Source organism: Neocloeon triangulifer, unplaced genomic scaffold, assembly GCF_031216515.1.
Source record: "Neocloeon triangulifer isolate White Clay Creek 2 clone unplaced genomic scaffold, ASM3121651v1 ptg000017l, whole genome shotgun sequence".
Taxonomy (NCBI): Eukaryota; Metazoa; Arthropoda; class Insecta; order Ephemeroptera; family Baetidae; genus Neocloeon; species Neocloeon triangulifer.
In genome coordinates this window covers 5,657,054-5,683,454 of record NW_026775559.1, presented here as the reverse complement: position 1 = coordinate 5,683,454, position 26,401 = coordinate 5,657,054, and the positions used below count along the sequence as shown (strand labels likewise).

Genomic DNA, 26,401 nt, shown 5'->3' with positions numbered 1-26,401 from the left:
GTGGTTCTTAACCGGACTTAAAAGGTGTTTCCCGGGCAAAAAGCCGATTTAATTTATTAAGGGCGCCGCTGCCGATTGCTCGGGCAATTTTTCACCCAACCACCCGCACCAAACAACTCTTTTTCAGAAAAACTTTTTGGGACGTTTCCGCGCGAAACTGCGGCCGAGATCGATTTCACGTCGCTGGATATTGATAAGGGGTGGTTTTTTTTACTCGCCAAGCAAGTTTCTCTTTGATGGCTGCGTGTTTGGCGATGCTGGCAAAAGTTTTCTGAATTAGGGGACACTTCTTCTTCTTCTTGCGCCACGCTCAAGAGGGAGCGAAGTGAATTCACGCACGCGAGTTTTTTTCGATCTTGGCAAAGCAGGCGCGGCGAAAATTTGCATAGAGCGATCAGAGCCGAGGCGAGCAGTGAGATTTGACAAGTGGAAAATGGAGTTCACACTTCTTAACTTGGAGTGCAAGCGTTGAAGTGGCAAAGGAAATTTTAATTAGAGTTATTGCTTTTTGAGAAAGGGCGAGTGAATTTAAATGCTAATTTTTATTAAAACAGATGTCCGAATTTAAATTAAAAATAACAGAAATATGACATTTTTGAGGATCAAAATTAAAATAATCTCATTTCATTAAAGGATTGAAATGCTAAATCTTGAAATAAAAGTGATTTTAAGGCGTCTAATTCAAAGTAAGGTGATTAAAAATCAGGAAAGAACGAGAAAACAATACTTTTGAGAATATATATAAACCAATGCAAAAATCTACATAATATATATTTTTTTAATTAAACATCAATGTCATTTTAACAGAACAATTCTCGTTAAATAAAAATTTCAACCACCCACATCTTTATTGATCTTTATGAAGATGAGATTTAATTTTAACTAATAAATTATAATAACTATGAAGGACCTTTTTTTAAATTGATTTCTGATAATTTTTTAAGACAAACTAAAACCTTTTTTGGGGTGTAAGCATAATAAAAAATTTTAATACGTAGATTTTATTGATCCATTAATTTGGATTAATTAACTCCATTTTCCAAATGTTAGATCAATAAAGTTTGAATAAAAAGGCAATATTGTCCTACCTGTATGTACTCATCCTCGTTCCGCAAGTGTTCGGCAATGAACTCGACGGCTTCAGTCGCTTTGTAGGCCTCTGGAGAAAGGATCAGCGAGTCTGAACTCTCACTCTCGCGGCGGCCGCCGCCGCCGCCGACCCCTGAGCCGGGCAGGTCGCGGTCCGGCACGCCGGAGCCGCTGGACTTGCGGTTGATCTTGCAGTTGGGGTGGTGCAGGTCGGACAACTCCATCACCTCCATCTTGCTCTTGGCGGACATGTGCTTGGGCAGCTCGGGCGAGCCGTACGACGGGTGGGGCGGCGCGTTCATGCTGGACATCTCCATCATCCAGCGTAACCGCGTCTTCTTCGGGCGCCGCATGAAGAGCAGGGCAGGCAAATACCTGAGGAACATTACGCGGATCCAGTTGGGCATTCTGTGCGTGCGCGGCCCCCTGAAGTTCCAGTTGATGATGATCACGGTGACCAGGATGGACACGGTGTTCATGATGAAGGTGAACAAGAGGTATTTGGCGATCAGCGGCAGCACGAGCGACGTCGGAGGCAGGATTTTAGAGACTAGCAAAAGGAACACAACCAACGAGAGCAAAATACTGATTCCTAGTGTCACTTTCTCGCCGGCCTCGGCTGGCAGGTAAAACACTAGCACGCACAAAAATGAAATCAGCACTGTAGGAAGTATCAAGTTCACAGTGTAAAACAATGTCTTCCTACGAATGATGATGTAAAAAGTAATATCTGTCTCGGTGGGCGAACCGTTGGGCTCGTTATACACATTTAGATACGCAGGCACCTCGATAATATCCCATGTGCCTGATTTCCAGTAGTCAGACAGGTCAACGAAGTTTTTGTTATTGTATAGCTGTAAGGACACTTGGTCACCATTGAAAGTCCATGACCCGAATTTCATGATGCACGTCTGCTGATCGAATGGGAAGTAGGTTACGTCAATTGTGCACGAGCTCTGCAACAGTGGAAGTTGGATTTTATTAAGTAAAATTAACTAAAAAAGTGAGTTTCTGAAAAATAGACACACAATTATTCACTGCTGCAATACATTAATAATTAAAATTGTTTTGATAGGTTTAAAAAAATGATTAATTATTCGAGAGGGTGACAATATTCAAGAAATTTAAATAAAATCCATTGATATGATCTTCATAAGATCTTTCAAAAAGGACAAAATTTAGGAAATGAAAAACGGTTCACTTTAAATTCACTTTTAAAATAATATAACATGACAATTTCAAATTTTCAGAAATTTTCAAAATTTGCAAATTTAATTACATACTTGTTCTAATGTTTTATATCTTTAACAGAATTAATCTTCCTTTAAAAAAAAGAAGCTTTTATTGTTGTTCCAATCGTAGGCTGCATTACAATGAAAATTAATTTTGATCTGTCTATGTTTAGCAAAAGAAATTGTTAGCATGGAAAAAATATTGAGATGAAGTAAATTAGATTTAGAGAGATTCTTCTTGATTGCTTATTTTTCTAAATAACCCTTTCTCTTAACTGACTAGCTTTTAGCAAAATGAAAACAATCTGGGAAAAGAATCAAACATTTCTCTGTCATCTTTCGTTTCTTGCAGCTTGTTGTTTATCAATAGAAAGATTTACAGAGGAATCGGAGTGCAATGAAATTGGCTCGCAGAGCACAACTTGCTATCAGCTCAAAAATTTTCTCCGCGCAGTCAGTCAGCGCCGGGTCGACAAAAGAGAGAAAGAGATACTTATGCCTCTCTTTTTTCATCCCCCGAGCAGCAGAAATTACTGCTGCTCCCCTGGATTTTGGCACGCAGCCCGAATCCGAAGGAAAATTTAGTGCGGCCGGGGAAAAAGAAGCACTCGACTTGAAAACGGAATAATTTGTTTGGCTCGCAAGCGTCTGCTGAACGGTGTGTTTAGGCGAATTTTGTCTCTCTTTCTCTCGTAACGAATTCGGTCGTCGGTGTGTGTGGGCAAACAATGGCTGCTGTCACTCCACTCTGCCATCGTTATTTCAACCCCCGCGCGCGCGTTCACGCACACGTGCGCGTCGAGAGGGTAGATGGAACGGTGATGCTGACGCACAACCCCGGCCCGGACAAAAACTTTTCTCCGCGTCCCTGCGACATTCGAAACTTTGCAAAACTTGCGCCGTTCGCTCGAGTGGCCGGACGTATTCAAATTAGAACCGCCCGCGCTATTTTATTATTATTGTTTTCACCAAATCTCGGCAGACACATAAAAGCAGCTTCGACGCGGACACAAAAGCCATAAAATTCTGCTTCCAAAAGTATTCCATTTTCAGCCGCGTATTGAATTTCAAATTAGCCGTCTCGCGGTCATAATTTCGTGCGTGCCGCTCTCATAACTAATGCAAATCCTCGTCATGAAGTGCTGCTGGAAAACGTGCGGGCTATTTTTAACGTTGCAATATGCATAAATCAAGTAATTCAACCACGAGTTCATAAATTGAGTGACTCTAAAAGATTTACAGATTGTTTTGTTAAAAGTTTAGTAAGCTTAAAATTTAATAAACCGATTTTTTTTCTTTATGACCAGCTTATGAGTTAATCTTTGGTGAGAAAAAATTTCCAGCATTTATTTTTGCAATTTTTAGTATACGCCTAATTTGAAAATAAATAAATTTTGCACACAAAGATATATTATTTCGTCAAATCCATGTTTACAAACTGCAAATTTAATTACTGTTAAGTTTGGAAATTTCATAATCACTTAGAATGCCAACTCTAGCCGATGACAATTTTTCTGTGATTTTTAGGGAGTTAAAAATAAGGCAATGAATCTGTAAACAATAAATGGAAAAAGTTTAATTTTTTAAAGCCACTTAACTAATGCTGAACTAATGCTAAGCCAAATTTGAAAAAGAGTGAAAGTTCTAAATCAAAGACATTTTTCAACCAGTGATGATTTTAGTAGAAAAACCTTTAGAAGAATCAAAATGTACAGATTTCCAGAAAATTAACTTGATTTTACAAGAAAATAAATAAGTTTTTTGTGGCTGCAACTTAACAGAACGCTTTTAAAATGATTAATGATACATTTTGAGAATTTAGCTCTGATTTTAAACACAAAGTTAAACTAAAAAAAAAACGGAATAAAATTCAGTAATAATATGCTGAAAAAATACCACTGGAACTCGCAAGTGTATAGTGATTATGATTATATAGTTGGTTGATAAATTGTTAGGTTTAAAGCCTTTTGGCACGGCATCAAATGCTAACGCAGTACTCTGGGTGTGAGATTATTTCTTATTCGAAGCTTTTTTGAAGTTGCCGAGTGAATTTTACTTCTTTATTATGCTTATGTGACAAAGACAAATTTCCGCTACTGTGAAAGTTGCTCGACTCCTTGATAACCCAAGGAAACATAATATAAATTTTTCTTTTAGCAAATAATGAATGGCCAAGAAGAAATGCATTTGAATTATTTATTGTTGAGTGCATTAGGATGTGGAGGCGGCGGCGTGGAAAGATAAAAAGCGAGTGCAGAAAGGCCACCACGGTTGAACTATTTTTGAATCATCAGCAACTCGATCAATTGGAAAATTTGCGGCAAAACAAAAGCGTTGCGCGAGTTGGTTACACCGCAAGTAACACGGATATAAAAACACAATTTAAAGCAAGTTGCAGCGGCGAGATTTATGCGCATAATTAGACCAACTCGCGAGACCGTGTTTGCGAAACAAAACGCAAAAGAGATTATTATTTAAAAGTGGCAGCAGCATTATTTTCTTTCCCAACACACATACATCTTTCGCTCTCTCTCGACCACGTCTCGTGCTACTGCTGCAGAGAGAAAAAGTGGAGCAAATAATAAAGAAGAAGTGTTGCAACTTGTGCGGCTGCTCCTCTCGCTCGTTTCGCTACTCACCTGGTAAATGGCAGGTGGAACCCACAGAACTTCCCCATTTGGGTAGATTAACACGTTGGACTTGTAACGAACTTCGTAATTACCATCAGCACTGAAACACACACCAAAATTCACGTGTGAATATTTCATCAGGTCGCCGCCACCAGGAGAGGCACGTAGACCTTCGAAATTCGAGACAAAGGACATTTCGCGCCTCTCTCTCGTAAAAAGAAGAAGAAAAGTAATTTGGGGAAAGTGCCGTCCCCGAGCAGCGTGTATACTCACTTGTTAAAGAGTACAATGTCTGGTTTCCAAACTTTGTCTGGAGGAAGTCTTAGTACTCCAATGCCACCGTAATCTGCCTCATCCCACTGCAGCTGGTAATCGCTCCAGACCTGGAACACACGCAGGTACGCCCCGATAAGTATTATGTATATAAACTTAATGGCCTGCTTGCTTGCAACTGGTAATTACGCCCCAACAACCAAAACACGACATGCAAATAAGTTTTGTGGGCGGTCGGTCGGTCGCCCAAATTCCACCGATGCTGGTATTAATTTTAATTGCGCCGCAGAAACTGCACTCTCACTTGTTGTCGGCGGCTATTGAATGTAACTAATTGTTGCAAGGGTTACACCAAACGAGATGGACGAGTTTGTGAAAATAATAGAGCGGCAAACAGAATGATTGATGTGATATACACTCTGACAGCAAACAATCTGTATGCTCACCTAACCGTTCTGTGCAAGGGGGACATTCCGAGGTTTGTGTCAAGCTGGAAATGGCAGTTGAGAGAGGGTCTAATTTATAATAGTGAAAGCAATTGTGCAACTTTCCGTTTGATAAATTAGGTGGAAACAAAAAGGATGCAAAAAATTTAGTTATAATTAATATAAATAAAAAATAAAATGGGTGCAATATTATCTTAACTGCCACAAAAGCTGATGAATTGTGTGATTGTATATTATTAGGAATTGATCAATAGAAAAAATGCTTCTGAAAGTGAGGAATTTACAGATTAATTTCAGAACACTTATTTAAATTATATTCTTTTGGCTAATCTATCGTTATTTTTTTAAATTGACTGTGACCTTCTAAACAAAAATGGTTGAAATAAATTAATAAAACTACTTGCAGTCAAATTTTGAATTAAAAGTGCCACAGTTGAAGTTTCTAGATACAGCAAAAGGTAATATTTAATATCATCTTGACAAGTGACAAACAAATTTAAACATTCTACTTCTTCCTGCTGATTCGGCAATTTTGAAATACAGTGCAATTTAATTGGGAATAAAAGAAAACAAGTCTAATTGTAAATAATATTCAAACTAGAATTAATATTTACTCTCTTAGCAATTGTAAATTTTACTTTTGTGCCGGTTGCAGTGAACTGTGCACAAAGATTGAAAATCTCAGCAACCTTAATTCCGAAGAGAGCCAAAATTTACTACCCCGAATAAATCCGGAAAGGCGAAGTACATAATTAATCGCGAGACTCTGCCCGTTTTCGGGCGTCTCGAGAGCTCCATACGTAAGGAGTTCTTAAGCTTGGCGAAGAATGGTGGGAGAGTGTTGCGATAAATTTAATTTACTGCCGTCGCCGCCTTTATGAGTATGCAACCGGTGTGTTGTTGCGTGTTGCATACATTCGTGACGGACTGACATCGAGTTTCGGTCGTCACGTCGCGTGCATAACGCCATTGAGAAATGTGTTAAAATGTTCACGCGAACGGCTCAATTTAACTGTTGCTTAGGCACGCGCGCGTTCCTCCATTGAGGGACAACTTGAGACATCAACATAAGAGTACAAACAACCGCAGAATCTGAGAGATGCGACTAATTGTGACCTACAATTGCGATAGCAAACTGGCGCAGTAGGGCAAGTAAGTTATGATAGGAAATTCGAGTCGAATATCAAAACACATTCAAATTTTTCATTTAAAAAAAGGATGCTACGTTTTCATAAAACAATATTAATATTTTAATTAAATAATAATTTTACAATGGTGAAACCCAAATATCCAAATATAATTCATCTACTATACAAATTTTGAAAAAGAAATTATGTAAATAAAAGTAATGAAAATTTACAAAATTTTGTAATGGGTAAAGAATTTCTGTTGATGTGTCAACCTTTGCAAAACTAAGATTTTTTTGTGTTATTATACGGTGTTGTTTTAAAAATAGGGCTGATTGTGTCCAAAACTAGTTGAGAGTCTTTTGATGAGGACATGAGGAGATGAGGAGAGTTAAGTTTTATAAAAGAAAAGGAATTTTCAATTAATTTATTTTTTCCTCTAGAGAGAGAAATATTCTGGTCTTGTCATCCAACAAACCAGAATTATATATTGTAATTTCAATAAAGAAACGCAGAATTGCCATACTCAGTAAATAATTGTGTTTTTTGTTTCATTTTTAGCGTAGCGTGGAATGGCGTGGAAATGAATTAGCGTGCACAAGCATATCCCTGAAAACATGCATACTCACCAATCTCAGCCAAACGTTGGACTTCATGATCTGATTCTTTTCGTTCTGAAACAGAAAATAACGGTTTTATGTCAGATGTGGATCGTAAAACTGCAATGCTGGCATTAGCGTAATCCAGAGAAGAGAAGGCATCGCAATCTGATGCCCGATTTTATTGATCTCACTCAGAAGCACTCGTAGTGCATTTGCCGCAATAAAATTTTAAGAAGTGCAAAAAAAAGAATTTCAGACTTTTATTTGAAAAAAAGTCACTCACCACATTGATAAGTTGTACAAATGCGAGGCCGAATCTGACGTCCACCTTTTGTGTCATATTTTGAACAGGCCGGATCAATTTGTTGTAGCCTCTGAAGAGATCTCGCACCAGCCGCTCCTCGTCCTCTGAGCAATAGCCTGCAAGAAGGAGAAGAACAAGCGTAAATACAAAGAACGACACCAATAAAAAATTTTAACACGCTCGTAAAGGCGAATAATTTTGCGTCGGGGGCAGTGTGGCATGAGCAGGGAGGAATCGATCGCTCGTCTTTAATTGCATTTAAGCGCCGAATTAAGCCGGAGACTGCGGCGGAACAAGGGCGGCTGCTAATCACCAGTTTACGGCCGGGAATCGGTGCAGGTGCGAGGCACGCGCGCGACACATAATTAAGCCCTCAAGATGTTGTTCTTTTGTCATTGCATCCTTTTCGGCATCGGCTAACGATTATTGCTGAACTTCTCCGAACCGGTTAATTATGCGTTTCCTTTGTTCCCGAGTCTCGCGCGTGTCAAAGCTGAAAAGACGGGAGAGAGAGCTCTTAAAATTCGTTTCTTTTTAGCCTGCAAATGCGGCTTGTAACGACTCCTTATGCAAATTTCTTTCTTTCTTTTTGAAGGGTGAAACGTTTTTCGCACCGAGAGCGAAATTGAATCGCACATGTTTGCAAAATTACATATTGTCCTCGGCACGAGTGAATCCTATCTTTTTTTTGCGACTCCACGAAATGACACACGATTGCGGCCATAAAAGAAATTTACATTCTTGTTTGTGAACGAGAGCTAGGTTTCTGGGAAATCTGCATGCGGAATTGAGGGCGTCGCGCGCGTCCCAGATCTGGAAAAAGTGGCTCTATTGCAGCGCGCAGAAAGAGAATGCTCGGCGACGAAAAATGCTCTCGTAAAAATTTAGGTGGCTGCTGATGTGAGGAACGTGGCATCAGACAGGCACAACAAAAGAATTTTCTCATTTTACGCCCGCTGCAAAAAATGTGAGCTAGGAGGAAAGCAGCTTTCCTGTGAGCCCGCAAAAAACTTGAACTGCATGACAAGAGAGCTTAAAATACAAAATATTTCATATTGCTTTTTTAGTTTCAAAGCTAATATAGAGAAAAATAGTCTAATTTTTTCAATGGTGGGGGTTGTTTATCAAATTAATTTTTTTTACATAATCAAATAATTATGGATTTGAGTTTACTTACAACAGCCCTAACCAATTTTCTAAAAGGTGTGATATAAAAATTCGTAAATTAGGGGAAATTAAATCGGGATTTTTACATAAAACTGAGGTTATTCAGGTCATTGACTTATTTACCATTACTTTATTAAAAAAATATAATATTATTTTATACTCCGTAACTGAATGATTTAAATAAACCAAATTAAAATAAAATGTTATTCGTTATTTCCTAAAATGCAAGTGGCGTTTTGAAATGTTAAAATTTGACTGGCATTGAAAATATTGAAAATTATGACGCTTCTTTGATATCAAAAGCTAGACCACTTATTTATCAAGGTTTACAGAATAAATAAGCAGTAAAATTACAAAATTAAATTACTATAACTAAATCTGCTAAACACAGAAAATAATCATAAAGAAATTTGAGGAGCATCAAAAAAATTTTTTTTTTTTAAATTTCACTAGAAAACGGTGGATAACAAATTCTTTTTTTATACCATTTTAAGATTTTTATAAATAAAATTTTGAATGCTATAAGAAGTGCTCTAAATTTCAGGATGGTCTGTGAAAGGTAGTATGCCCTAAACAAAATTATTTAATTTTCACTCACAGAGGGACGAGTGATTTTTTCTGGAGCTTTTGAGGCAGGAAAATCCTACCCATGACTGCCGATCGCGGCCTCCGCTCGAAATTGATCGGGTTTTTGCACAATTAAAATCACTTAAAAAAATTTCAAGTCTAGAAGCACGATTTCTGTTGAAATCCTTGAAAAATGTCCATCTGAAAAATGTGGGGCCACTCTATGATTTAACAGAAATTAACAGATGATTGCACAGATGACTTGTAAAAGTCACGTGACTGGTCGACCAATAGCGTTCATTGTTGTTTACCACCAAAGCACCAAATCAGTGAACACTTCAAGTCGTGAGAAACGCGTGTTTATTATGTCACAGTGCCACTTTCATGCTATTTTGCAACCAGAAACTTTTGAAAAGGTCTTGAAAGTGATTTTTATGAGTTTATTAAGTGTTGTGAGATGACTTAGTGCCAGGAAAAGTCGGCGGTAGTCGCGATAATCGACGATAAAATTGCCAAAACTGGATTCACCGGACCAGGGCCTCGAAGTCATGGCGGCCGGCAGAGGTGAGATCTTCATTTACATCTTGACAATAATTTTTGATAAAACTTACTTTACAGAAACAGAAGGTGTGTGTTTTAAAAAATTCTGAGAGAGCTACGAAGAGGTGGAAACGGAAAATGAACTCCTTATCGGAGCGGTGTCGACCGGTACCGTAAGTCAAACGCCATCGACAAGGTATGAAAAAACAGATGTGATTGAAAGAAAAAACGAATTTGCAGGTACATAGTGAAGAGCACCTCAGAAAGTGGTGGCGCAGCGAGGAAAAACGCGCGCGCGGGGGCTCCTCCGATTTTGCGTTTGACGTCACGTAACAATCAATCGATACTCAATTTCAGCAGCGACGGCCGCATTGTTGAAGCGACGATAAAATCTTCTCGCGATACAACAGCGCGGCAATTGTTGCGCGTCATTGTTTCGGAAATAACCGTCGGTGCGGTAAACGGTCAGTTGTTCCATTAAAAAACGGTGAGTTGTTCCGGCCAATCAGAGGAGAGTAGCGATGCCCCCTTTCAAATTTTTTTATTTTGTTTTAATAAGATTGATCAATTGAAACGCCTTAAAATATAAAGTTAAAATTTAAGTTAATTCTGCAATTATATTAAAAAAAGAAACTTTAAACGATATCTCATAATTTTTTTCAATCTATCATCGCTGCTGTTTTAAATTTCCAATGCTTATCAAAAACAGATTTTAAAAATTCTGTTTAAATGATGATTTTGATTTTTCAGCAAAACATTCCACGAACCATAGATAAATACAATTATTTAAATAAAAGACTAAGTAAATGGGTTTCAAGGAAAATGTTTGAGTAGTAAAATAGTTAAAAAACTTAATTTGATTTCATGATTAATAGGATTAATATAGAAATAAGTTGTCAATGAATTATTATTGATGTGGATGTTTTTTTGTAATCTGTTTTTGTGTTGTGAAATATTTCAAATTAAAAGTTGAAATTCGGACATTGCTATTTGTTTTCCGAGAACTGTTTTTCTCGCTCAGTTTCTGAATCCATGACATTAAATTTTTCGGATAAAATAAAAAAGTTTTAAGATTTGTTTAGCTTTACCATTTAAGTTGATGTCTATGAGGTTTTCTTTACAGAATAATCAAATCGACAAGACCGTTTATTATTTTTTCTACCTTTAAATTTGTTTACATTAATAATTAATTTGACGGACTTATCATCTTGTTAAAAATTCAACTTTATCTTTGGAATTTTTATAGATAGAACCTATTATATTATCCGCAGGCTCAGCCTCTTATATTGTCAATCATAATTTAATTAGGTCCCTCCTGGAAAATTTCCCCTAGCACAATGGTAGAAGTGGCTCCTCTTCTTTGATTGGTCAGAACAACTCATCGTTTTTAACAAAACAATTCCCCACCAGAACAACTTACACAATTTAATTCTAACAAAACCATGTTTGTATTCGACTAAAGTCAAAAATCAGAAAATGATCTTAATCGGCTCATCATAATAACTTAAATATTTAATTTTTCCACAATTAAATTAAATAAAATTTTCGAGAACATGGAGCATTATGGAATGTTTTAAATTTTAACAATAATAGTAATATTAGCTAGTCTTTTACACAAAAATTGTATATTTATCATTATATTTTGATATAAATATGGGAAATATGAAACAAAAAAAATCAACGCATTCAAAATTAAAAAAAAAAATGCTTTACAATAGAAGAAGCGCTTTCTTTTAGTTTGAATGCACCGAATCCATTGTTGCCGCGCCGCAAATTTGCGTCGAAAAAGCAGCAGCTCGGGCGAGTCAGCATTATTTCTGACTTTTTGTTAGGGCAGCTCGGAGGACGGGCGGGTCCTCAAGTGCCCCATGCCATTTTTCGTAAACTGAGGCCGTAAACCATGAAGAGGCTGTTCCTTGACGGCGCACAAGCCCCGTGGCTGCTGCATTATCATGATTAATACCTCCACAGGCATGCCGAGTCGCAGAATAGGCAACCTGCGCGCCGCACGAATTTACGAAGAGATATTTTCTGTCGGACAACTCGGGGCCCTTCGGACAAAACAAGCGACTACTTTTTCCTGCGACAATAACAATTACTCACTTGACTCTTCCTACTTTTTCTACGCGGTCCAACTTTTGCTCTGCACGATATTGAAATTTGACCCAGATAGGGGGAACTTTTTTGCTTTACTTCTTTTTGATTCGATAAAAGCACGAGGGGGAAACGTGATAAATTTTACCGCTTGAGTACTTTGGAGAGGAAAAAACGGGCTGGAGTGCGAGCCGCCGTTTTTCCTATGGGCGTGTGCATTTTTAAGGGTTTCGGCGACCGCGGCGTTAATTAGAGAAAATGCTTTGAAACAAACCGCCGCTTTTATAACAACAGCAAAAACAAGAATACACACATTCTTCCATTTCCTCATATCATTATGGCTTCGCGGAGGTGGCATCAGAGAGCACAGTCGGCGCGACATGTCTGATCTTTTTAAGTGTTCATCGCCAGACATTCCGACTGGCGCTTATTGCTTTGAAAACTGAACAAATCGACCGATCCGCATCAAGCAAATAGCCGTACAACTGTAATTTTTCAAGGTTTCTCTCCTTATTACATTGCATACTCTAGTGTAGATATGGTCACCTCATCAAATGTACAATATTTATTTTGGATATATATATATTTTTTTTTGCAGTTACAAAATAATTTAGAACAATTTATCCAAACATAACCGAAGACCCATTTGACGTTCGCCAACAATCAGAGAATTATTTTAATAAGCATATCATAATAATTTCTATATAAATAGTAAATTTTTCTTCTCTTAAATATGATTTTGGAGAATATGGAGCATAAATTATATAATTTAAATTGTAACAATACTATTAATAATAGTATTTATTTACAAAAAATATAAATATCATAAAATTGTATGTATTTAATTAAAGATAGATATGAAAAAATAATATTTTTAAACGCAAACAAATTACGACAAAACTTAATTTTAGTTTGAATGCACCAAATCAGAAAGTTTTGAAATGCTCTTCTGGTGCCAACCAGCGATAAACTTATAATTGCAAACACAGCAATCATAATCTTAAATTTAAAATTTTAGCTTTTAATTTTTAAAATTTGTTAGTCCTTTGTTTTGTAATCATGATTTAATTGAATGTAAGGAATGAATAAATATTTTAACTAGACAAAATTTGATACATTTAATTTTAAAAGAAAATTGTGCAGGGAATGGTTGTTTTTAAAATATATTTTTCAAGCCGGCGCTATAATTAATAATTTTCCGGAACAAGTTCATAAATTCTAATTCCTTCTGCATAGCAGTTTTTTAACGCTTACGTAACAGCGAAAATCATAAACAAGATTTTTTCTTAATTGTGCAATGCTCTCGGTTGCATTATTTGCAGTGATATGGGGCAACATTTTTCATCAGCTTTCCGTCATTAGCAGCGCTAGCGTTTCTCGGAATAACGCCAAATTGGCCTATTAAAAGAGCAACTCAAAGAATATTAGCAAGTAGGTTGGACACATCAGAGAGTTTTGCCATCGTGGAGCTTTGGAAAAGTATAATATTCCGGTCGTGGTGGAAAGATGCGCACACATCTCGGGGGTAGCGAGTTGCATCGAGAAACGCACAAAATAAAGCGTTGAAACAAATCAATAACTAAACGGGCGGGCTAGCGAGCGAGCGAGCGAGAGAGAGCGCGCGCGGAGGAGCACATGTTGTGCCCTTCCGTCGGTTCGCGACAACCGACCAAATTCAGGGGCGGAAAGGCGCGAGCAAAAAGAGCAGCGCGCGTGTATGACAAATTGCTAATAAAACGGGTGGGTCGGCTCGGGTGACAAACAGACAGAGATACTCACCGGGCAACACAAAGATGCACAGCAGGATCAGCAAAGACGAGAGCAGGGTGGCAAAAGGCGAAACCAGGACCGACATGGTCCTGGGGGCGGTTAGCTTGGCGAAGCTCGCTTTTGCGGCTGCAGATGCTGACCTGGCCGCGATGGTGTTCGGAGGCAGAGGAGGGGGCTGTCGAAGTCGATTATGCTTCTCGTCATTGCCAAAACACAACCAGAGCTGCAACGGTGCCTGCCATGAGATTGGGTCGGTCGGCGTCGCGTTCGCTTTCTTAGGCGGCCATTGCAGAAGTGTACGTGAATTTCAAATAGCCCCTTCAATGACCCAGGACAGTAATTACCATGAGAGATATATTCACCAGAGAGTATATATCAATCAGACACACCGAGTTAGAGAATTAACTTGAGTTTGTATAGATTTGGTTTCTATTTAAATTCACTTGGTTTAGCAATTGGATGTTTTTTTAGAAGTCCGAGCCCCAGTGTTTGCTTAGAGTGGTTTAGAGGTTCGTGAGACAGACGGAGAGGAGAGTGAGGAGGTATTTAGAGTTTTTAGCCGCACGACATTTGCATTCTCGAGATATTTTATCCGGAGCGTGACGAGTTAGTTAAGCATCCGTCTCACAGTCAGAGGTGTTGCGGTTAGTGTTTTTAGCAGTGTTTTTTTAGTTCTCTGGCAGGCAGAGAGATTGAGTAATAAAAGTTTTTGGTTTAGTTGTTAGGTTACAGAAATGGAAATAAGCTCACAACGCCGACTCAACTGTTGTCGTTGACCCTTCTAACCTTCTTCTTGGTCTTGAGACCACACCACTGAGCAGAACGTCCGCCGCAGTAGAGGGCCACCGCCTCTCTAATCATGGGGTCTGGAGGCCGTGTCTGCCGCCGCCGCGTCCGCCCCGCACACCACTCGCCTGCACACTGGCTCACGGCACTGCATCGCTGGCTGGCTGGCGCTGATCCGCCGTACGGAAAGCAAAACCGATCGAGAAAGAGAAAGAGAAGCGGTCCCGCTGGCAAAAGGCAACAAAATCGGACGTTTACCGGGCACGCAAACAACTCAAAAACGAAAAATCCTGGTGCTGCGGTGCGACAACCAAACTAAGCTGTTGAAACCAGAGAAAGAGAACGGGGTATGAGGGTGGCGACTCGGCCACCCAGCGAACGAACGGGGTTAAAGTCGGCCGCGCGCGCGCAGCGCCTCCGACGGACGCACCGGCACTCACAGCAGAAACGAAGACAAGTATCGGGACTGGCGCAGACCCGGGGCTCAAAGTTAATAATGCACAAAGTACAAACGCGCAGGCAGACTAAGTGCTTCGCTCGCTCGCTGGCTCCCTCTTTCCCTCTCCTCTTGCGCTCTCCCTGCCTGCCTGCCTGGCTCGGCTTATCCGCCAACACCATGGAATGTTCCTTTGGGGTTGGTCTTCCGCACTCGTTTATCGACTGCAAGAAGGGGTATGACAGAGCCCTCTTGAAGAGCGCCGCCGATGCGATCGCGCTCGTTTGCCGCCGGATAACTCGCTCCGGCCCCGACCTTGCCGCCTCCTCTCTGCCGCCCCCGCCGCCTACCTCGATCTCTCTTTCAGCACTACACGTTTTGCAGTCCCGGCCGACATACAGAGGTTTTGCATTTTTGCAGGCCGACTTCCGGGCTGCCGGCTCATACTCGTATCACCAATGACGTCACTAAGATTATTGAACTTTTGCTGAAAGCCGTTTCTATATTTAATGCCGGCGGCTAACTTCATCATAGTCGCGGCCTCTCTAATTCCAAGTTTCGCCATTAGCTGAATGTCATTAGATTCGCGCTGGTGCCCTGAAAAAACTTTAGAACTTCCCTTCTTACTTTCTCGCTCTCTGCTTCATTTGATTTTGAAAGGGCGAAATCAAGTGCGTGAGGAAAATATTAAACAAATAGCTCCCTAACTGCCCTTAAATCTCAAAAAAGCAAATCCACTCTGAAGTTGTAAATCAAAGGCGGCCGGCTGCTGGTGCAGAGAACGAGGAAAAAATCTGCGCGTGCGAGAGAAACGTGAAATGAAAAAACAATAATAAAAAAGAGAGCGAGAGAAAGAAGGAATTCCTCTCATAAATTTTTATAAGGCCCCTCGTCAGGTATGCAACGCGCCAAGCACATCGTCGAAGCGGGCTGCATACTTATGAATCACATCATCACTCGTAAGACCATTAACACGGCGTTTGCTCCTCACCGTGAGCTCTAGTAGTGTATTTAAAGCACCTGCCACACCCAAGGCAGGCACAGCGAACGGGGCTCCACTCTTTCTGATGTGCTCGCTTTAAGTCTGCTGAAAGTCTGCGACCGCTGGAGATCAATATATATGTCTTTTCTTGAGTGTATAGCTGATAATGAATAGCGCCACTAAAAAACAACAACCGTCGGGCCAGTCGCTTTTATCTGCAGTCACTTCACAATTGCAGACAACTGCCTCCAATCAAAGTAAAAATTATAATTAAAATTGGCTTGTTTTAAAATTGGCACGTTCAGAGGTGACGAATGTTTCATTCAAACAATCAATATACCGGGAATTCTTCTTATTTTGTATTTAATCTCTCTGCAACTATTTAAATTCCACAGAAGCAGCTTCTCAACTTGAAGATGTTTTCACAACAGAAGTGATTCTCAACAAACTATTTTCCTTAATCCTGGCGTTTCACACAAATTCTGAATAAACCGAACTGAAGATTTTTATTTTATGTTTTTCCTATAGATTTTTTTTTTTAATTTTTATTAGGTGGTTAGAGGAATTTATTTTAAATAACAAAAACTGAAAATGGAAAGGAGTTTTTTTTAGTAGGGCAGTGGCTACGATCGTCGATTAGTGTGGTTTAGAAAGTTTAATGAGAGGATGTTTGGAAAAACAATCAATTAGTAATCAACAATCGATTTTTATTTTTTTTAACACAACAAACAATCTTTAACAATGTCATCATTTATTTTATCTTTATTATCTTCTTTAAAATAAAGCTGTCGTTATTTACTTTGTGCAAAAAAGATTTTATTCTTATCAAATTTTAATTGCATGTATAATACTCTTTTTACGTTTTTAGTCTTACAAAAGGAAAAAATTCATCATCAGGTTTTGTTAACGATATGCAGTAGGGTTCAGGAAAATATTTAAATGCGGTGAGAAAAAGAGGTCACAAGCAAAGGAAAAGTGAAATCATTACAAGAGCGAAAGGTAAATTACAACTGTTTTTGTAATGATGATAGATGGAATTTATATTATAGGGCGATGCAACAAAGTTTGCACCGACTGAGACTGCTGAGGGATTGAGTTCGGCTTTTCTTGTTTTGTCGTCAACTTTAATGCTCTCTTCGCAATTCGTCTCTCTTTCATCCTTTTTGTGCAAAGCAATCTGAGAACACGCGTTTCTTTTACAAGCTAGGGTAACAGATATTCCATAGTTTCATCATCATTTTTTTTATACTAATATATTTGGACTAAATTTGAGCAACAAGCATCACCACCTGCCAAATGCAACTGCTCAGTTTATGACCAACTTAACTAGTGTTCAAATTAGTGACTGAATTCCTTCTACCCAATGAATGCATAACCAAACAAATGTTTAAACAGTTGGGTTGTTCTTTCTTTTCTGGAAGAATAAAAACAAAAATATATTTTATACTCTAAACTTATTCGAGTGGTTTAGACAAATTATTTAACCGACGAGTTTTGTTTTGTAAGACTACTGTATTTAAAATCTCATTTTAATTAATTACGCAATCCAGCATCCAGCACCAAATTTAATTTTTTTTAACAACTCTATTTAGGTTCTTCGTCCCGGAAGTGTCATCGGCAGAGCCACGGCTGACGCTCTTGAAAAAGTGCTTTTACAAAAGTTTTGCGCTCGCCGACTCTGCTGCAACTCGCGTCCGGGCTGATTGGCAGCTTATTCGGAAAAATCATACCTGACTTTTTTGGCACTTCGAAAGGGAAATCGAAAAATAAATGAGTAAAGCAAGTCTTAAGTTAGGTTCAAGCCGCGTCCATAATTGATGAGACCTCTCTACTATCAAAAATAACGCCACGCCGCTATTTGATTGATTGATTGATTGAACGGAAAGGGCCTCACAATCAAACTTCTATCTTACGTTAGCATCATTACAAAGTGGGTGTGTGAGTGTCCGTGTGTGAGTGTGTCTACGCTTTGGATCATTTTTTTTAATAATAAACTGTGTGAGACACACCACGATAATAATTATTTGATACGCTTACCACCGTATTACATTATTCTCATTCGGCGAGAAAATTGTCATGTCTTGTCGTTTGAAACATCGAATTCTCATTCGTCTTATTAATTAATTCATTAGAAAAATTATCGTGTATATTTATATGTGTGTTGAGAGAGATTTCTCATTGTATTTTTTTCCTTCGTTTAGTTTTCTATAAGAGCGAGTAATTGGTTTAAAAGTTTATTGCGTAAGAGACACTGTGTCTGTTTTTTAGTAATTCGTTTAATGCTCTCCTAATTCATGTAGAAGTATAGTAGTAATTGTCGGTTAATTATGTGTAAAATTATTAATCAGGGGTTTAACACAAGCCGTTATTGAAAGAGAACATCAAAATTATTTAGGAACACGCACAAACAGGTGTTTAGATATAAGGCAACGAATTAGCGAGACCGGGTGCATAGTTGAAGAGTTAGTTATTTAGGGAGAGGCGTCAAAGTGGTTCGATTATTTAATTAATTAACCAAAAGTTTGATAAAAATTGAGCTTCGTGTTTATTAACCGCGCAATCGATTTGCACATGATTTGTTGGTTACGTTCTTCAGTTTCTTCATTTGGTTTTTTTATTATTTTTAAACAATTCTCAAATGTTTGATAAATAGTTTTAGCTTTTTCAGTTTCCGCGTTTTGCTTTTTATCATTTTTTATCGTGTCAACTTTACAAACTTTATTTAAATCACATGTTACAATGTATACATACTCTCTGTTAATTAGGTGCAACTCAAACAAAGTCTAGGTTACTTTTTAAACATTCAACCAGAAAAGTTACACAATCCAAAAATGCAGATCACATTGTTTTTCCTCGTAATATCGCTCTTTGCTTTGCGTTAAATCTTTCTTTTTTTGTCATGTTTAAATTGTATAATACCGCGCTGAACTACTCATATACTTTAATAATTTAACAAGAAACCAGCCACAAATCAAGAACTCTGTACAGGTAAAGCCATTTTTCCTTATAAGCATGGATTGTCAAGAAATTTGGGGCAGTCCCTGTTGCTTATTTCACATTGTCACGAAGAAAATCCTGGGAAGGAATTTTTTTATTTACTTTTACCGTGAATTTTTTTTAGTTACTTTTACAGGAGGAAACACTTCAAGCAAGTTTCTTTTTTAATGAGTTTATGGGCAAGGTTTAATGGCAAGTGAGAAGTGATGATTAATTAATTATTCGATGGTTAATTAATTCATTGAGAGAGTGTTGAGGCAAGTTTGCGTGTGTGTGTCTGTGTGTTGTCAACTTGTGTAGTGTTATGTGTCGTGTGTTAGCCACGTGTGTGTCGATTTGTAAGTGTGTTGGTTTGTTCGTTTTCATAATACTAATTATTAAGATGACGCACGAAGCATCAGAATATTCACTTTTGTAAGACTTTGACACCAAAGAAGTTATTTATATAAGCAACTTTTCTCTCTTTTTTTCGCTAAACGTTCCCACAGTTTGATGCAAAAATCACACATGAATTATTTTTCCAAAGCTAGCAGACTCAAAAAGCTACGAATTAGCGCTAGAATGAATTTCCAACATTGCTCCACGGAGTGTCTGTCGTCGCTTCACAAATTATCGTTTTCTTTTTTCTTAAATCGTTTTCGCCACAAGCCACAAGTACGCATTTGTTGAGATGCTTTGCGTTGAGCCGGTTGCGCGGAATATCACCATTTTCACAAGTACTTTTTATCTTAATTAAGAAGTGTATATAGAGTATTGAAAAAAACACCAAGACTATAAACTTTAGTTATTTACACGTTTCTTTTAGTTTAAGCTTCCGTTCCTAAATATTAGTTGTTAATTAATTTGACAACATCCACATAAATAACTTTCAAAAGTGTCAAAGCTACACATCGATTTAGAAATATTTTTTTTTATTTAAAGAGTGGCGTGTGTTCTCGGCAGAGAGTGTGTGAGTGCTTGTCTGTGTGTCCCATGCTGTGCAGATTTAAATTTATTTCAAAACCGATCAAGCTGTTTAGTGAGAATCAAAATTAAACGTGCGAAAAATAAATCAAATCATCTGAAAATGTTGAGAATCAGTGCTTCATATGTGAGTTTCATCATCTTTACTACAACTGCATTTTTTGTTTCCACTTTTTAATATAAAAAATGCATTGTCATCTGATTTGGCAGTACGTCGTCCCATCTGATTGCATTAAACGGACTGGGGGACCTTTTTTAAATTTAATAATTTCATTTATTGAGATGTAAAAATGTGGATAAAAGCTCATCAGAGGGGTAAAAGTTATTTTGTTCTTGCAAATTTAAAATTTGTCCAATGTGTGAATATGCACTGCCAGTTATTATAGCGTGTGTTTCCTGCGACTCTTTTTGATTTTCGGCAAAGCGGATATGTAAATAAGAAAAGAGTGACTGTTTTCAAGTAACCAAAACACTCATGTTTAATGAGGTACTTGTAATAACAGTATTATTAGTAACAATTAATGTTATAGTACAATCGCAATGATGCAATATAAAAAACGAGATGGTTGAAAACGAATGGAAAATATTGAGATGTGTAGATAAAAGTTGCGAAAAAGAAACCTCGCGTTTTCTTCTTCACCAGAACGATGATCATAATAATAATATAATATTCCGTGTGCGATACTGCGATGATTCATTTTTCAATTTTCATTCTCGTCGCCGCAAAAATGTATATAATGTGAATGGAATTGTATATATATATTTCAACTGCAATCGTATTTTATAGTAAATGAGATGACAGGTAAATCTAAAATATTTTCCACCGCGCGCTGGAGGCGGAATGTTCCTTTCCCATTTACCTTGAGCTGATGATTGCTGCTGGGTAGTTCTATAATTGTGGCGATGAAGAGCAAAATTTTCATCATCGAGTCTCTCTATCATCAACAAACGCACTTTCACAGCAACTATAAACACACTATCTTGCTTGCTCTTCTTGTCCACTCACTGAATTTTTCAAAATGTTTCATGTGTATATTTGTGTGAAAATTTGTGGGCGGGGCGAGAATTCTTTTGTGTGATGGTGGGATTATTTTCTTGCACGCACAAACGGTGCAGTAAGAGGAAACAAGACGCTTCCAACTCTCGCGAGTGAAATTAGTCCCGTTCGGTATATTGAGTAACACAGTTTGGAATAATTTCGCAGTCACGTGTTTTGTACAGCGAGATCGAAAGTGTTCAACAAGTTTCAAGTAGTGTGTCAGTGGATTTCTTTTTCTGTTATATATTTGTGTATGTATGGAGATGGAGATAATTATAATAACAACTTGGATGATTTTTGGATTACACGCTAATTACCGTATCTGATTGTGATTGATTCGACAGCACTTCGCGGATTTTTCACGAGTGCATCTCTATGTATGTTATTTATGCACATTCATATATGAAAAACTTGCACGACAACAATATAAATGCATTCGAAAGGGGGGATTTCTCTTGCGTTAAAAGTTAAGTTTGAGCGCCCCCGACGTGATTTTTTTTTTTAGTATTTACCATTTTTTTTTTATATTTAAATTACTCTTTTAGAACAACGAAAAATGCACTTGTGAAAGAGTCCAGCTCGTTATTTTTCGTAAGTCCAGGACCAAACGCCCAGCCGCACACACTAAAACCTACAAAGTCTGTTCTACTAGAGACAAATTGTTTCCTCGGAACACTTCTTGTTCAATATCTTTTGCAATCAGATTCGGTATTGCTCACATAATTGTCAGTACTGAATTGGAAAAAATCATTTTTGTTTCACAGGTCACCGGAACAAAAGCGACTGGTTACACAAAAGGAATAATTCAGCACTGCACACTGAGTTGTAACGACAAAGGTAGGTGGAAAAATTCCATTTTGGCACACAGCTCGAAATGATATTATAAATATCTCATTATTTTTTTCTTCCATATTTGATCGATTGACTCATTGACTTTCAAAGCAGGGCAGAGAGGGAAATCAAGGGGAAAATTGCGCGGATCCACATGCACGCTTGCTCGTTAAATTTAAATTCCTCCTTTCCGCAAAGATTTTACTTGACAATCTGATTAAATTTCTGTAAAGGTACCATGTAACTCTGAGAATTAGTTTTTCTTATATACATTTAACAATTGTCGTCGTTGCTGTCTTAATTAATATTAATCAAAGTATATTAATGATGATCTCTTTCAAATTATGTGCGCATCAGCTCATATACTTTTAGAAATTCACCAAAAAACTCAGCCAGCTTATACTGCGATGAGAAGTGTTTTTTTTTTTAATCATTTTCTTCTTCTAATATTTTGCCACAATGATCTGCATTTCTTGGGGGACCAAAAAGGGCGCGGGCTTGCTCAAAGTTTGCATAATAGTTTTTATCAACTATAATTGATCTAAGTACTTCTTTCCTCGGTTTATAGAACGGTCTGCGTTTTTTGTGTTTCTGAGAGTGATTAGTTACAATGATAATTAATTATAATAATTCTCTCTCCCTCAGTTAAATTTAAAGCACCACATAATGAATCAACACACTAATGCTCTCTGTGTATTCTTTATGCAATGTAATTATATTTTTTTCCCATGGAATTGCACTTTTAGTTAAAATTTAAAATAAAATATGCTCTCGTTTTCCACTCACAAAACTGATCACCAGCGTCCACTGGCTCTTGCAACAATGTAATGTGCGCAATGCAAATATACATAATTAATAGATATTGAATGAGCAAAAATTGGTTTGCCAAATGCGTTAGTGCTAGTGTGTTTTAGTATCTGTGTTGTTGGCTGCTTTTTTCTCCGTGTAAATGTTCTTGTGTCTGCCTTGAGTGTGTGTGTGTGTTTGTGTGTGGATGTGTTTTTGTTTTATGTCCGCGTGGCTTCTTGTTGTGTGTGAGTTAAAAACATCGATAACTGTTACATGATGCTTGACATTTCATAAAAAACTGCGTTACGAATAATTAATAGTTACCACCACATACAAATCTGCGTGAACTATCGTCTCTGATATTGTTTTTCCGTTCATCTCATGTTGCAAAAAGTGGAATAAGTTTTTTTCTGCATCACTTAGATAAAAAATAATATTGTGTGGATCACTTTCCTAGTGTGTATGTGGATTTTTGCAGGGAAACAATCGAAGCACAGAAGTTTTAAATCGTCTTTGAACAGCATTGATTATTCAACAAATCATGATTTTTCAATCCGTTGTAATATTAATATTCTATCACAATGCACTTTTTAATTCTTTTAAGTGGGACCTGGCCCTTGATTTAAATGTTCAATTTGACACAATAAATTCCGTTCGTTTAGTTTTTCTTTTAAAGTTTAAATATATCTCACAATGATTTTTATGTAATTAACACTATTCGGCAAGTTTAGGTTTTTAGGAGTCGCTAAGTTTCCGGATGAAAGGCGTTTTGATATTATTTAAGGATTTTCCATTTCGGACCAGAATTAATTAATTAAATTTATGTTTTACTTTAAACCGGACCTTAGCAACCCCTTGTTATTAAATCTCTCTCTTTAGTATAAATGGAGATTGTTCTTTTTTTCTAAGTCGCTTCAACTCGCTAAACTTAATTTAACTTTTTATTTATTTATTTATAGAAATCGCCTCATGTTTAAATTGCCATGCGCGATTGTTTTGCGCTGACAATTGTCCAGGCAGGGATAAATTTCGCAGTGGTGGCTGCAAGATGGATTCCGCATTTCCTTTTTAAGATTGATTGTTTAATACCAAGTCACAATGCTTGAGTTTTCAGTTTAGCAGCAGTTAAATATAATAGTTTTTTTTCTTTGGGTGCAGTGTTCCTCTTTGGGAAATCGCAATCATTGAGCCAACGAGCTTTTTAAACATTTCAAGTTATTAATAATGTCATTTTTAACATCATAATATCGCATTTTTTTCTTGAATAAATAATCATTGAGGAAGAAGGCAGCTTGAAACCAATTATAAAAACTCTAGTAACACCTCATGAAAAACTGACAGCGCCACTTTGTGGCTACTTTTCTTTTGTTTTAAAATCTCCGCAGCTCTAAAACTGTGTTAGCATCTCAACAAACCGTTTGTTTTAAGTTTTTTTTTCGCTAGAAAAGTACTTCATTTTTAGCTGTGTCCGTGTTTTTAAAGCAAGTATTCTCATCATCATCATTTGAAATCATCAATTTATTGTTGATGCACGCGCGCCTGAGCGAGAACTTTTGGGGGCGCCGCGAGCGCACATATTTGTGTATGTATTTACACCCGTGTTTTGGAGCATTGATGTTGGTTTTGAATTATCCAAGCGATAAAAATACACTCTCTACAAGTGATAGAATACAAACAAACCAAAAAAGACTCGTCTCTTGTAATTGTGTGGTATTCGAGTATAGTGTCTTTTTTCATCGTCTTCTAAGCTGCAGTTTAAAAATGTTAATTTTATCGTTAATTTTATATAAATTGAAAGATATCTGATTACAATTTCTCATCTTTCTTGCATCATCATCCTTGCTCTGACTTTCGTTCTGCAGTAGTAATCGTGATTCGCGCGCGATATCTCGAAAAATTGTGAGTTTGTGTGTGTGTGTGTTGCATGTCCAATTTTTTTTCTCTCGATTCTCTCCTCTTTTTTGTTTGTTTTTGCGAACGCTACAAGTTAATAAGTCTCTTCCTTATGTAACTATAATATGTGGCGCTGAGAATAGCACTGCTATCGTTGCAATTATGGTGAACAGGGTAAAAATTATCAAGCAGAGTCTATCTACAACCATGGCGGCGAACTTCCAATCATTGGTCACTTCGGCCGCCTCATCTTCCTTTCTGTACTTCTCTGTGATAACGCGAATCTCTTTGAGAATGAGCGAAAGTTCTCGGTGGGACCCAATACAGTTGTGCACAATTTGCGGTTCATCGTGCCCCCCGCCACCCCCCGATACCCTAAGGAAGCCCGTGGTGCTTGAAGATTGTAATGTTCCTGTGTGGCGAAAATCATCGTCGATATCCAACACATTGGCTAGAAGACTCTTGGAGGATCGCTCCTTCAGTTCAAGCTCTCTCAGTTGTAGCGTTTTACGCGGTTCGGGTTCGACGCTAGGTCTACTCATCCTCAATAAACATGGCATCCAATGGAGGAATATCAGTCTCACCTGTAAATCGAATGCAAAAATTAGTACCTTCAAAATTTATACAAGAAAATTGAATTGAAATTAATATTTTAATTAATTTAAATATTATTTTATTAAACCAGCCAAAATTTGAGAATTGGCAAATCTTTCTAAAAAAAACTTCTTGAAGTTTATAATTTGGAGTTATTCAAAGTTAGCAGAAATTTGGTTGTTCTTCACAAGTGAATTAATCAATAAAATACGTATAAATTTAACTGTAACAATTAATTATTTTTTGTATTATATATTTTTTGAATCAGTCGCGCTTATAGTTGCTTCTATAGATATTAAATTTTTCATCATAATTTAAAAAAGTCCTATACAATTTTGCCACTCAAAATGGAACCCGTTGATTAGAAAGGTCAAAGGTGATGTTAAGGCTTGAGCATGTCTCCTCGTTATTAATTTGAATTTTTTTTCCGTAATAAAATATTTAAAAAATCCCTTTAAATTTCAAAGTTCACTTTTTAGATAAACCATTTTAAATAATAAGGGTTTTTTTTAAAGATCTACGATTACATTTGTAATTATAATAATTTTTAAAATGCGTTTATCTGTAAATTTAATATTAACAAAACTTTTTCTTGCAAATTACATTTTTATATGAACAAAAAAGTTTCCAGTTTTGAGTTTTAAGGTAAAGTCAGAAGAAACGATTTTTAAAATTTTTGACAATCTTTAAAATTTGTGTTCTGCGCGTGCACAGCATGTATTTGTTTCCATCCGCTTTAAAGCGCAGGTTGTGTGCGAGCGTGTATGGATCTTGGGCGGTCGGTTGGTTGGGCGGCAGGGCGAGCTGGTGGAGCAGCCGAGCCGAGCCGGGCCTACTGTGTTTGCGACAGAGGATCAATGGCTCCAGGCCCTGTGAGCTCTCTGCATCTTCATTTGACGTGGCTCCGGCTGATATTACAGAGTGTGCGCCGCTCGCCGTGACAGCGCAAACTCATCACAATGAATTCGCCGCCGCCGTAGCCGAAAAAAAGACAATTAGAAATTCAACGGCTCTTCTGACTTTTCCTCTGGCTACGTACGCCAATCTTTCCATTATTATTTGTTTCAGTTTTCCGCACAATTCCAAATGAAAGAGCGAGACTCGTTATTATTATTTCATTGCCAGACCTATTCAAAACGGCCCCTCCGTCTGCCGCTCCAATTTTCCTGCCCACATGCGTTTCACATTGGATTTGCCAAATTGGGCGGAAAATGCACTAATTTTTTGCTGCTTTTAAGTGCTCGTTAGAA

At 37.6% G+C, this 26,401-nt stretch overlaps 2 protein-coding genes and 1 long non-coding RNA gene across 19 annotated transcripts in view; 1 reads left to right on the top strand and 2 right to left on the bottom strand.

Annotated features, from left to right (window-relative positions):
• LOC132203174 (acetylcholine receptor subunit beta-like 1) overlaps nt 1-15,101 on the bottom strand; it is a 34,281-nt gene extending 19,180 nt beyond the window's left edge. The window contains exons 1-7 of one of the 8 annotated variants that reach the window (XM_059630738.1): nt 14,592-15,101; nt 13,851-14,159; nt 7,683-7,819; nt 7,427-7,471; nt 5,225-5,334; nt 4,961-5,051; nt 1,089-2,045 (exon numbers count right to left, since the gene is read on the bottom strand). In XM_059630738.1, the coding sequence (XP_059486721.1) occupies nt 1,089-2,045; nt 4,961-5,051; nt 5,225-5,334; nt 7,427-7,471; nt 7,683-7,819; nt 13,851-13,926 (1,416 nt within the window). In that variant the 5' untranslated portion in view covers nt 13,927-14,159; nt 14,592-15,101. Of the gene's footprint in view, nt 1-1,088; nt 2,046-4,960; nt 5,052-5,224; nt 5,335-7,426; nt 7,472-7,682; nt 7,820-9,468; nt 9,623-13,850; nt 14,160-14,591 lie in introns of those variants that run through there. The other 7 variants (XM_059630740.1, XM_059630737.1, XM_059630739.1 and 4 more) reach the window with 7 other exon arrangements.
• Nucleotides 9,775-10,548, top strand: LOC132203568 (uncharacterized). The gene is made up of 3 exons (XR_009442447.1): nt 9,775-10,001; nt 10,056-10,150; nt 10,218-10,548. It is a non-coding gene; the product is annotated as an uncharacterized LOC132203568 (long non-coding RNA).
• A 3,077-nt stretch (nt 15,102-18,178) lies between the features above and the next one.
• Nucleotides 18,179-26,401, bottom strand: part of LOC132203337 (neuronal acetylcholine receptor subunit alpha-7-like) — a 36,887-nt gene continuing 28,664 nt past the window's right edge. For all 10 annotated transcript variants that reach the window (XM_059631052.1, XM_059631044.1, XM_059631045.1 and 7 more), the window contains one exon: nt 18,179-25,141. In XM_059631052.1, coding sequence (XP_059487035.1) covers nt 24,668-25,141 — 474 coding nt within the window. In that variant the 3' untranslated portion in view covers nt 18,179-24,667. The remainder of the gene's footprint in view (nt 25,142-26,401) is intronic.